This window comes from Lytechinus variegatus, chromosome 1 (assembly GCF_018143015.1).
Source record: "Lytechinus variegatus isolate NC3 chromosome 1, Lvar_3.0, whole genome shotgun sequence".
NCBI classification, from domain to species: domain Eukaryota; kingdom Metazoa; phylum Echinodermata; class Echinoidea; order Temnopleuroida; family Toxopneustidae; genus Lytechinus; species Lytechinus variegatus.
Window position 1 is genome coordinate 28,483,123 of NC_054740.1, and position 12,463 is coordinate 28,495,585.

General features: G+C 40.5%; 3 protein-coding genes across 3 annotated transcripts; 1 reads left to right on the forward strand and 2 right to left on the reverse strand.

Annotated features, from left to right (window-relative positions):
- Positions 1 to 377: 377 nt before the first annotated feature.
- LOC121406406 (putative nuclease HARBI1) lies at positions 378 to 4,327 on the reverse strand. The gene is made up of 4 exons (XM_041597436.1): positions 4,115 to 4,327; positions 3,106 to 3,392; positions 1,727 to 1,875; positions 378 to 1,113 (listed from the first exon to the last, which is right to left on the reverse strand). Exons 1-4 carry the CDS (start codon positions 4,206 to 4,208, stop codon positions 759 to 761), a joined length of 885 nt encoding a protein of 294 aa, XP_041453370.1. The 5' UTR covers positions 4,209 to 4,327; the 3' UTR covers positions 378 to 758.
- Positions 4,328 to 4,846: 519 nt separating this feature from the next.
- On the forward strand, positions 4,847 to 7,635 carry LOC121406407. Its single transcript, XM_041597437.1, has 3 exons — positions 4,847 to 6,030; positions 6,386 to 6,548; positions 6,877 to 7,635. Exons 1-3 carry the CDS (start codon positions 5,650 to 5,652, stop codon positions 7,476 to 7,478), a joined length of 1,146 nt encoding a protein of 381 aa, XP_041453371.1. The 5' UTR covers positions 4,847 to 5,649; the 3' UTR covers positions 7,479 to 7,635.
- A 1,018-nt stretch (positions 7,636 to 8,653) lies between these two features.
- LOC121430105 (uncharacterized protein F54H12.2-like) lies at positions 8,654 to 9,988 on the reverse strand. Its single transcript, XM_041627380.1, has one exon. The coding sequence runs from the start codon at positions 9,986 to 9,988 to the stop codon at positions 8,654 to 8,656; it is 1,335 nt and encodes a 444-aa protein (XP_041483314.1).
- Positions 9,989 to 12,463: the final 2,475 nt, after the last annotated feature.

Consider the following 12,463-nt stretch of genomic DNA (forward strand, 5'->3'; position numbering starts at 1 on the left):
CAACAGAATTGTATCGAAACTTCATTGTAATATGACTGGGATGGAATAACACTTGCCTTAAGAGCCTTGCACGTAAATTTTAATGTTGACCTGAAAATGACCTTTGACCTGATTATGTGACCTCCGACTGCAGCATAACATGCAGGTCCCCCAAGTCCATCCACCATCCAAATTTGGTTGAAAAGTGACTTACGGTTGCAGAGTTAGGTGTCATAAGAGTCTTGCATGTAAACTTTAACGTTGACCTGAAAATGACCTTTGACCTTACCATGTGACCTCCAACTGCAGCATAACATGCAGGTCCCCCAAGTCCATCTACCATCCAAGTTTGGTTGAAAAGCGACTTACGGTTGTGGAGTTACGTGTCATTAGATTTGTGACGGACGGACGACATTTGGATCCCTAAGTCTCGCCTTCACCTCTGGTGAGCGAGACAAAAACTATTAAATGTACTCAAAAAAGAGAACACTCATAAGACATTAAAATGCTATGTTCGTTGACCCAAAATGACCTTTTTTTATGTTGATCATATGACCTAAGACTTGTGCAAAACAATAAGTGATCCTTGATTCCTCTCATGTCTGTTTCATGCACTTTCATAGTTATGACATCACCAAAAATTAACATTGGATAAGATTTTAATGTTGACAAAGCCGCCGTTGTCAGATCAGAACAGCAGCGCTTTTAGTCTCGCTCTGGCTGCTATGCAGGTGAAAGAAAAATTACCTTCTATATGTATATACATACACAGACATGCCTTAACGATTAAAGTGATCCTCAATTATCTGCTCTCTCCTGAGTCTTCCTGCGACGGCGTCGTGGAGGCCAGGAGGAAGGTGGACAAGTGGAGGCATTTCCTCAGGCTCGGGTCCTGGAATATCTGGCTCGCGCCGGTCAAGAGAAATATTCCACAGGACCGAGCATGACACTATGATTGCAAATGTAGTGTCCACCTTCAAGCGGAGATAATTGAGGCAAGGGAACCTCCTCTTCAAACGACCAAAGGTCCGCTCAATAATACAACGCCCTCTTTTATGGGCAGCATTATAAGGTACCTGTGGCCGTCCCTGAGGATTCAGGAGAGGGGTCATGAGATAGGGAAGACATGGGTACCTGAAATGGAAATTGAAGGAAAAAAAGTACATGTAAGTCTCTATTATATTTAAGTAGGGAATTGGACACACTAATTATTAAATTCTCTACGCGATTTATTTCAAAGCAATACGGTAGATATTTGAAAAATTATGATTCATTTCTTATTCTAGCTGGCCACAGCTGTTTGCACAAATACAAAGTAATAAGAGAACCAAATCTGAAGTTCAAACCTTATAAATTGAATCCAAAATGGTCAAATTAATTCTACTTTATTGTAGTAATGAATTAATGATAAAATTATTGTCCTTTCTCAGTAAACCACATTAATATCTTATCCCCCCTCCCCCTTCCGTCAAAGAAAACTATGCTGATGAAGTCGGTTCTTTTTACTGGAGTAGGAATAATGGATCCCTTTCTTTCCATGAAAAAAAAATATATTAAAATTGGATATGAATTACAAGATTAATAAATTAGGGGGGGGTGCCACAGTTTTGGTGCCTGTAGCATCTCAATAATAAAGCTTCATTAGTTCAGATTCAGATTCCATAGTCATTGAGATTACAACAATTAAACTAGATATTTTGGTGTAGGTTCTTAAGAAAGGAATACACTTAATTACCAATGTACATACCCACTATCTCCAAGAAGCCACTCAGCACCATCTGCCCTTGCCTCCAGCTGTTCCTTCAGTGAGCTCTCATTGAAAATCCGGGAATCATGAGTGCTGCCAGGCCACCTTGCCACAATACTTGTTATTTTCCCAGCAAGATCACAAACTACCTATAAAATTTGAAAAAGTATGTGAATCACACATTTACATGTACATTGAACTTCAAGCTTTGCAGGAAATTTAACTGCACTTCCTTTTCTGATTATTGCAACATATTCTTCCAAATGTGTAATTTGACTCAACTGCCTGCATTTACCTCCCCACATATGAATTTAAATGAGCCTTGGCAAATTATAGTCAGTCTCCTTGCACTTATATTCTTCAACTGATATGTAAAATCTCAACAAAGACCAAACATTTAAAATTTTAAATGACCATTTCATAATCATTGACAATGTAATTTTTGTAATATCCCATTTGCAATATTGAAATGAAAGGTATGGATAGATGACATCTATAATAATCTATTCAAGAATTGCAATCTAGTGTTGAAACATGTATATGGCCTAAATCAGGGATTCTCAAATGGTAGCATTCACTTGTGGCATCCAGAACCTTGCAGAGTGGTGTGTGGGAGTCGGTACACAAAAAAGGGAAAAATAAATACATAAAAAAAAGTTTGATCAACTATTAACCTGGAATTACATGTTAGGTTAATAATTTTACAATGAAGGGAATACAAAAACCCGACTGCATTTGAAATTTAAATGCTTATTGATTTCCTTGGATTTTGTGTAATCTAGCATTCGATAACCCTATTATGGAGGATCAAACAGATGGTGTTCTTATTCATTGTATTTTTGATGTATTCATTAATGACTGGCAAAAAGACTATGTACATGTGTGGAAATTTTTTTGTATGACTCGGCTGAGAATTAAACCCACGACCTCGCATTCATGAGGCCTACGCTCTACCACTGATCACCATGCCCGGTTTACTTTTAAACATTAATCTCAATAACGAATGCAGAAACATATTTAACAAACATTCATTTGAGGAAGCCATTAATCATTTTTTTTATAATACATTGTGTAGCATGTTGGCATTTCTATTGCTTCTGTTAATTTCGAACACCTCTTGGCTATTCAAAGGTTTCATATTTTAAGCGTTTCAGGGTGCTCTTCATCCTCGCCCCCCCCCCCTTCCCTCCCACCACAATATTTAGCTCGTTCACGTGTTGACAGTGGAGCATTCCAGATTTTTCGAGCTTCAAAAAAAGTAATTGAGCTGGCCTAAATAATATTGCATTATTCACATAATTCTGGAACTATTTGGTTGAAAATTAATTTGATTTTCCCCACAAGTTGGAATTTCGGATGGGAAATACAGATTTACTTACCTGTACATTGACGGAATATCTGTTCTTCCTGTTCAAAAAGTACAAGGCTTCTTCACCACCAGGACTCTGGATGTAAACATGGGTCCCATCAATTGCACCAATGACCCCTGGAAATCTGCAGTAGTCGTAAAATTGCTGCTGGGTTGTTTCAACTTCTTCTCTCGTTGCAGGAAACGTCATGAATTGCCTCTTCCTTCTTGCAATAGCTTCTGACACATCTTTGACCATTCTACTGACAGATGACTGTGATACTGTTGCCTCATCACCGTGCATCCTCTGGACAGATCCTATGTTAAAAAGAAATGAGATCAAATCGTCATTCGGAAAACAAACTAAATGGCACTACTCTAAAAATAGTTAATGTCAACGGCAATAATAATAATACTAATCCTTATATTGACTTTAAGATCACAGTTTGAGCAATTTAATAGCCCTATTTAAAAGTTATTCAAAATCTAAGAACTAATTATCACAAAAAAATCTGATACTTATACTATAGCGTTGTGTGTTAGCGTGCCTCACCACTCTATTCAGTGCAGGTGTGAACGCAGTTGGAAAACATTCCATCGTAAAGGACGCAAATGTTGGTACCGTGAATAGGAGAGTCTCAACCTATGCACATTAAAAACAGTACACTATTCCTCAAAGAGTGGGGTGTTTACCTGGTGCATTGCATCTGCCGGTCCCGGCAAAAATTCAAGTCAATCTTGGTGTTCATATGCCATAATAATCAATATAAAGATTGTGGGCATTAACGGAAAGACGAGACAAAGTGAAGCCCATGTCATTATGACCAAACTTCACATTTTCACCTTAAGTAAATATAATTACAAGTGTAAGCCTTTGTAAAGCCTCATTATTTCACAACTGGTCAGAAGGCACTTTCTGTCAATTTCAAATCAATGGAAGATTTATTAGCATTTAAAATATACATAGGACAGCAATCTTTATTTGCTCAGAAAAATAAATTTTTGGTGTTATTAATAACAATGGTACATCAATTACTCACCAACGGCATAAAATCGTAGAACTGTCAAAACCTGTAGACTGACAGGTAGAGGATTGTTCCTCTCTGTGTTCCTCTTCAAGTCTGCTTCAAGCATGTTGATAATGTAGATGACGCTCTCCTTGGAAAACCGATATCTGATCCTGAATGCTTCTTCATCATACAATTCAAAAGGGTCCTTCAGGTCCCGTGGACCTCGTTGTGGTCTCCCTTCTGGATTCTGTGTACATATAGGGGAAAGTTGCATGTTAAAGCAATATCTTTAATTTTTTCAAATAATGTTAATACATGAGATCATAGATCTAGATTGCCAATGAATTCCAAACTTGGACCAGAATAGATCAGGGTATCGGGAAGTTCTAAAAGGTCAAGTCCACCTCAGAAAAAATGTTGATTTGAATCAAGAGAGAAAAGTCAGACAAGCACGACGCTGAAAATTTCATCAAAATTGGATATGAAATAAGAAATTTATGACATTTCAAAATTTCGCTTATTTTTAACAAAATATTTATATGAACGAGCCAGTTATGTCCAAATGAGAGAGTCGATGATGTCACTCACTCACTATTTCTTTTGTTTTGTATAGTTTGAATTAAACAATATTTTAATATTTACGAATTTGACGATTAGGACCTCCTTGCCTGAAGCACAAATTGTTAAAATAATGGAATTCCACGTGTTCAGGGAGGAATGAAAATTCATTTCACATGACAACAGAGATTTAGGAAGTCCAAGTAAGTGCACAAAGGGCAAATTAGCATAACAATGGAAGATGACGTAATAGTTAATTTGCATAACAATGGAGTGTATGAATGGCAAGATGACGTCACACGATGAATATTCATGAGTAGAACAATGGATAAACAAAGGGAACAATGGGAGACCTCCTCGTGAAAGTAGGTGCACAATAGAGGGTGTAATGAATATGCATGAACAGTCGAAAATGAAAGTAAGTGCACAATAGAGGGTGTAATGAATATGCATGAGCAGTCGAAAATGAAAGTAAGTGCACAATAGAGGATCTCATGAATATGCATGAGCAGTCGAAAATGAAAGTAAGTGCACAATAGAAGGTGTAATGAATATGCATGAGACAGGGTTGGTGACATGTCCAAGGTATGTTACCTAGCAACAAGATAAACAAAAACCTAGCAACAAGGTAAACACAACTGATGAGATGTATTTTTAACCCAGTTCTATTGTTCGAAGGTTAAAATTAGAAACGGGAACGAATGAAACAATAGGAAAACTTGAATAGTTGCTTGAGAACGGGAAAACATAGCAACGTTGTTTGGGCAAACAGCAAAGCACGCGCTCCGCAGTTTTCTTCCACACGATTGGTGGAAATGTTTATGACGTTGCTTAGGCTTACAATCTCATTGGTCATGTCAAACACGTGATCCTCTGCGTAGCAACGTGAAGTATGTCATATAAGCGGGAAATTTGAAATTCTCCTCATTTTACGACACACCACCTGTACAACCGCACGTATCGCAGCTGTCAGCAAATTTCTGTTACAGTTTCTATCATACCCTACCATGACGGATATTTCAAATGCCTGTGGAAGCGTATTCGAAGCCGAACTCAAGCTGGCCTCCAAAGAATTGCAAGAGGGATGGCAGGTGGGGTTTAGTTCGCGAGAGAACAAGGCCTATTATTTCAATACTTCGACGGGTGTTACGCAGTGGGAAAGTCCGTCCCCAGCAATAGAAGAGGAATCCGACAAAGACAGTAACACGGTGACAAGATTGTCTCAACACCCTCCATCTATGGAGCAGAGACCAATACTGCCTTCTATGCCAGCAGGTCTGCACCCACCCCCAACACCAGTACCTGCCCACCACACTAAAGATATCTTCCGCTTCCCCGAAGGGACACCCACGCCAGTCTCCACACCGGATAAGAGGAAAGCATCCACGGTAAGTGTAATGCCAAGATGTTTGTGTGAAAAGGGGCGTATTTGATGTATATTTGTACTCGTGCATATGTCCATGAGGGTGTACGTATAATGTTAATATACCAATCGGTGGTATGCATGCTAAAGTAATCATTGCTTAATATTTAATCTGCACGTGTTACAAATATTAACAGGACATGTTCATTAAGGATAGAGAGTCTGTTTCATGAAATTTGAGTTGTGTTATACAGCATTCACTTGGAAACGAGTTTAAGTCGTTACCTTGTTTTAATCGGGTGGTCGGTCATTCATTGTTTTATTATTGTTTTTATATCTTATATCCATACTTTTGTATTTTTGTTTCATTGACCTTCCAGTCCGTTGAGAACGCGGAGAAAGACCACGCTGCAGCAAAGAAGGCAAGGAAGCAGCTGAAGCTAGACATTCCAGCCAATATCCCAGAAGCCCCGAGGAAAGAAGTCGATAACGACGGAAAAGTTGAAGGATTCCCGGAAGATGTCCACGCCGTTCCTCTAGGGGGTAAGCGTTTTGCTGTGGTGAAAACGTTTAACAAGGAGATCTACGTGAACGTGAGAGAGTACTATAACATTGGTCACCATGGGACCCGCATGATGGCTGGACGGAAGGGCATAAATCTAACCAGGGAGAATTGGCTCAACCTGGCAGCAGCCGTACCGGGCATCCACAAAGCCATTGATAGGAAGAGATTTCAGCTGTTACAAAACAATAAATCGTAGACGCTGATCCATCATAAACATCCTTAATATTGTAGTCGTACAATATTCCTATATAGTAACATGTCCCACATAGCTATGCGTATGTTCTTTTTATATTTCTTCCATTTTAGAAAATGGCAAGCGATTCATGAAGATACTGGAGGGATTCGTAGTAGTAGAGCTATTCCGAAAGATCTCCAGCTTGATGATACCGAGCCAGGCAGATTGTGACGGTTGCCTCCATCACTATCCATCGTCCTACCATGCATGTCTAAACTACAAAATGCCTTATCACTGGAACAATATAACGATCTCTGAACTTATTGAACCAGGGGCTGTAAAGGTATTCAGGAAAATTGATAAAGGAAAACTGTTAAAGGAATGGAAAGTATTTTATGCCCACATTGCAACGGATCAGAGTGATGTCTTTCTCTGTCCAACTGGTACGTGGAATACACTTGTAAGGGAACTCCTTGTCAAATATGTTGATGATGTGGACTATTTCCTAAATACCTATGAGCAATGGTATGAGAAAACCCCCAGTTTTGATTGCGTTAGGCATCAGGATATTGTAGATCTGTACAATGTTAAGGATAGGAAATTTGAATCCCCATCCTTTGATGATGATATTCGTGAGATGTATATCGATAAATTAGACGATGATTCTGAAGCATCCGAGGAAGAGGAAGGGGAAGAAGAATATACCATATCCCCTCAGCGTCTTGATTTTTAGATGTCAATAAACTGTAAAATCTTCAATCTCTAGATCATATTTATGGCAAGTGTTTGACTATTATGCATTTATATGTTGTAAGATAATCGTGTGGAAATGCGAATGACCTATTTGAAAGATTCATGTAAATAGAGTAAATACATGTAATAAAGTTACCATTGAAGTGTAAAGCAATGTCTTTGTCTTACTTCTTAGGCGTGGATTGTATTTATCTAATGAAAAAAGATGAAGAGAGAGGGGCGATAAAGAGGGAAGAAGGAGAATGATAGTAATAACGTTTAAAGAAGGATGAAAAAGAGAGAAGACATAGAATAATGTTAACGATTGTGGAAGAATGAGAGAGAGAGAGGTAAGAGAGAATCAAAAAGAAGAGAAGGGGAGAGAGAGAGAAAAAAGTTTTGCTTAAAAGAAAAAGAGGTTGTAAAACTGTTGTTGTACACGAGAAAGGTTTGCAAATATTTGTTGGGCTGTATCAGTGTGGCTGAGTGTATGCAATGTATACATTAAATTGGAGAACGAGAAACTTTGATGACTAAAATAAGGAGACATGGGAAACAAAGAAAATGCTATTTACATCTTTATTATTTTTTTTCATTTTCATCACAGCAAAACAACAATATTTACATGTTACATACTTATGACAATTCAAAGAAACAAAGGATAAACAGCCTTTGATATTTGGTCATCCACAAAGTGTGTTTGATATACTGGTTGATCATAACCATAGTTAGTTCTGACAAAATCTCGGATAAGATGATCGTTCAAATCCGTATCCAAAGAAAACTTGCGAATGACAGAATCCATATTTCTACCCCTGGCACGTTGGGTTAGGAAGAATATCACATATTGTCCGCAGACTGTAGAATAGTCTCCCTGAAGCTTGAAGCGGTTCCATCCGGTTCGACCATCTGTATGTTGACATAAGAATTTCCGAATGTTTCCAGGGGGTGGGGGGATTCCATAAGAGTCAAAATAATCTGAATTTCCAGAGCTATCCATAAATATACCGATCCAATGGCTTCCAGGTTTATGGGCTGGGTCTAGATTAACAACATAAGCTGAAGGTCGGGGCACTGCTTTCATGATCAATCGATCGGAGGGATAAACGCCCTCGTAGATTCCTCCCACGGCTGTATCGTTCCTCATGATGCGATCAATATCTGAAGCATACATATTTACACAGAATAATCAAACAGGACGTTGCGGGCTCGGTCGATTTCTAGGATGTTGTCAAATTCTGCATAGACAACAATGTTCACTCCCTGCGGTAGATTCTTCCTGAAATGTATCTCCAAGCGCAGATTTCCTTGCTTTTTCAAGTTGAAATGCTGACCCGATGATAAGTCAGGGGAGAGGTCAAAGGCATAGAGTGCGTATCCACGATCGTAGTCCTCCCTACTGATATCGTTTCCAGAATCCCTGAACATTTTATCCGTTCCTGAAAAGAGGGTATGATAAGCTCTGATTGAAGTCGATCCAGCGATACGTCCGTAATCAGGAGTTAATGGTTTGGATGGAACTTGTGTTCCATCTACGTAGAGGGACATGTAATTGACGTCAAAGTGCTGAAAGTTGAACGGATTGTGAACATAACTGCCACTGAAAGCATTGTTATCTACACATCCCACAACGAGACGCTGTGGAATCTGACCCAGGAAAAGATGGTCCTGCTGTAACGTCATTTCCCCGCGAGGGACAGAGAGAACCTTGCACATCACACGTCGGACTGGATATTTAGCTGTTCCCTTTTCCAGCGCTCTTGCATGCCCTATCATCACAGATGGGGAAACTTTAACCTTCCGAACAAAGAGGGAGCAATCTTGAATGACAACTTTGTAGGGAGCATCGGGTGTCGCAGACATGAGGGAGAATTCTTCCTTGCTTCTAATCATTTTAACTCGTACATCTACACCATTTAATAGGTGTTTGGGTTGAAAGAATAGATCGCAGTGAAGCGGTCCCGTCATCTCAAAACTGTTGGATGATCTGATGTAGCTGTGTCTCTTTTTCAAACCTTGGTTGACATCTCCGGTATTATCGAGAGGGTTGGGATTATCCATACAGCCAGCGGTATCTTTGTAGAAGAGAGCCGAGGTCAGCTGGCTCTCCTTGGCTTCTGGCCCATATTGAAGCAAGGATTCAATCATAGCCCTGTAGGGGTAGGTTGGTGTAGAAGGCGTGATCACTCGATCGTTTAAACTGACATCCACTTGTGAGAAGAGGGAGTGCAGAAACAGATTTACCGGTCCAACTTGATCTCCGTCCACAAGATTGGTACCATCCTGATGGACCACTTTTGCTTTTACATAGACCTGTGTCTGAGTGAGATCTAGGTATTCGCTTCCTGAACCAGAAATGTGAAACTCGATGGGTCCTCCGTCTGAAAATTGAGCCAGGGGGTGGTATTCTATCCATTGCCCTTGTTCAATACTGGTTTGAGTAGGTGGAATACTGAAGAGGTCCAACTCTGATTTGACACACTCGCACGAATCGTTATGGACAAAGGCCATTGTACTTTGATTTTCTCACGATTATTCTCAGGCGTCAAAAATATCTCGAGCTCTTGCCTTCGCAGCGACTCCAGGACGACTGTTGGATGCTTTTGGACGTTTCCCCTTTTTATTAGACCCAACTCGCCTTTTCTTGACAGTTGCCTGTCGTCGACGAGTAGCGCGTTTTCTTTTGGGAGCCCTCCTAACACCAATCTTTTTATCAAGATGATCTGACAAAGCTCCAGCTGCAAAGTTGATTCCGGCATTGACAGCTCTCTGAGCCAATGAATTGCCCCCTTTTCTAAAGGCAAGCTTTTTAACCACGGCTTGCGTTCCTTTTCTCAAAAGGGGTATAGCTGCCCGCAGTCCCCTTGCTAGTAAACCCCCAATACCAAAACCTTGTTGCATCACTCCTCCAGAGAATACAGGTACACCATTTCCTACTTGGCTAGTGTAATAATCTGTGTAGACTTGAGGCGACACATAACCAGTGCTCGCCATGTTTAATTTTCCTTGTGAAAATACACTCTTATCCGTGAATCAAAGAAGGCGATCTCTTCCTCAGATGTAGTTTAACAACGACTCTCCCACGTTGGAATGGAATACTACGACCCATGTCATCCTTTATATGGACTTCGATCGTATTGAAGAGCTTCTGGTTCATAGGTAGATAGTGCGGGGCCTCGAAATTGACAGTTACGTCTTTGCCATGTCTCTCCTTCACTGTCACAACTCGTAAGAGAGGGGCCCTTGTATCGCCCACAAGCTGATGTTCAATGAGGTCTGTATACACATATAATCCATGAAACAACATCATATCGACAGGTAATGGAGCTTCTAATGGCCCCACCATGGAAGACCCATCCTCAAAACCCAACATGGTAGCCAACCCTCCCGTCATTTTTACCCTGTAAAAGGGATCTCGCGTGACAAAGGTCACTTTGCTAGAATATTCGTTGAATGTAAACTCAATGGTACGACGTAAATCTGGCGGGACAATTAGGATCAGAAGTTCTTTGATGTTGTCATAGTATCCATTCGGTATGCGATGTTCGTCCCAGCTTATTCCACCATCGCCTGAGTATAGAATTCCTGAGTTCAAGTGGGAAGAATGATAATTAAACCATCTGTTCGGGTAGTGCAGCTCTACCATCGCCATTTCCCAGATTCCCTCGAGTATGACGGTATGAGGTAGTCTCACTTTGAACGAAGAGAGGGTATTCCTAGGGAATACATCGAGTGAACTGTTGCTAGGCAGAGTCACATAAAACGAAGATGCTGTTGTCTTAGCCATGGTGAGTGAAATAACACCCGTTGCCTTCGGTTGATCTCTTTTATGGAATAGTTTTAAGGTCGGTAACGTAACTGTTGAACTTGTCGGGATAGCCCCACCATTTGACAAAATACTCTTTCACGCCTCCTCGCTTTCTAGTATGCAGAATTTTTTCTATTTTGTAAAAATCATCTCGCGGAGGGACGACTTTTTGTAATTCCTGTTCGTAGAAGGTGCCATCAATTTCTTCTCCACTGGCGTCCTTGACTTTGTAGACGATGGGTGTCCTTCCAATAAGTCGGCTGATGGAGAATATCTCTTCCGTCCACTTTGGAAGATACCCCTTCCTGAAAACCTGCGTTGCTATGGAAAGCCTCACGTGATCTCCCATTCGAAACTTTGGCTCCTTGGAACTCTTTTTAGGTAGGTCAGCGTACAACGTCATCCATACATCCTTCTCATTCGTTGCCTTAACCTCCGAGGGTGGGCGGCCGATACTCGAGTGCTTGCGACGATTGTAAGCCGAAACAAACTTTTGCAGTACATTCGTGTATTTGCGTGTGTTATGACTGGTGAAGTACTTGAACATCTTCTCTTTGAGGGTTCGGTTGAATCTTTCTACTACGCTAGCTTTTGTTTCGTTCTGAGTAGTAAAGAATAGTATGTCTTCTTCTTTCAACATGCGCTGAAAGGGTTTGTTGATAAACTCCCCTCCTTTATCAGATTGTAGTTTGTATGGCTTTCGGCCTTCTTTCAAGATTTTCTGAAAGCCCTCAACAAGGGTCGCCGCTTTCTTGTCTTTCAGGGGTAAAACCCAAGCATATTTGGAGAATATGTCAATACAGGTCAGGAGATATTTGAATCCTTTATTTTGTCGCGAGAGAGCCTGCATATCAACCAGGTCCACTTGCCACTGATGATCTATGCCATATACGATGACTCTGTTTCGTTTAAACCTTCTCCGTAGGGGTTTGTGAAGTGTGTAAGTCGATTGTTCTGTCAACCATTCCTTTACGTCCGACCTCTTTATATTTTTGTTTTTTTTCCGCAGCTCGTGGTAAACAGCATCTACACCACCAAAACCGGCGGGGTTTTCCGGATCGTAATACACTTTTTTTAGGATGTCCTCCATCAGATGATTCGTGTATATTGATGTTTCCTTTGCAGCAGGCCAAGGCACATCGGACACGTTCCAACTGTAACCTCAGTGACGGAGGCCA

Coding starts and splice junctions, on each gene's coding strand:
- LOC121406407 (XM_041597437.1), top strand. CDS start 5,650: ATGACGGATATTTCAAATGCCTGTGGAAGCGTATTCGAAGCCGAACTC. Junction 6,031..6,385: donor ATAAGAGGAAAGCATCCACG/GTAAGTGTAATG, acceptor TTGACCTTCCAG/TCCGTTGAGAACGCGGAGAA. Junction 6,549..6,876: donor CCACGCCGTTCCTCTAGGGG/GTAAGCGTTTTG, acceptor CTTCCATTTTAG/AAAATGGCAAGCGATTCATG.
- LOC121406406 (XM_041597436.1), bottom strand. CDS start 4,208: ATGCTTGAAGCAGACTTGAAGAGGAACACAGAGAGGAACAATCCTCTA. Junction 1,876..3,105: donor GATATTCCGTCAATGTACAG/GTAAGTAAATCT, acceptor CAAATTTTATAG/GTAGTTTGTGATCTTGCTGG. Junction 1,114..1,726: donor TGGCTTCTTGGAGATAGTGG/GTATGTACATTG, acceptor TTTCCATTTCAG/GTACCCATGTCTTCCCTATC.
- LOC121430105 (XM_041627380.1), bottom strand. CDS start 9,988: ATGGCCTTTGTCCATAACGATTCGTGCGAGTGTGTCAAATCAGAGTTG.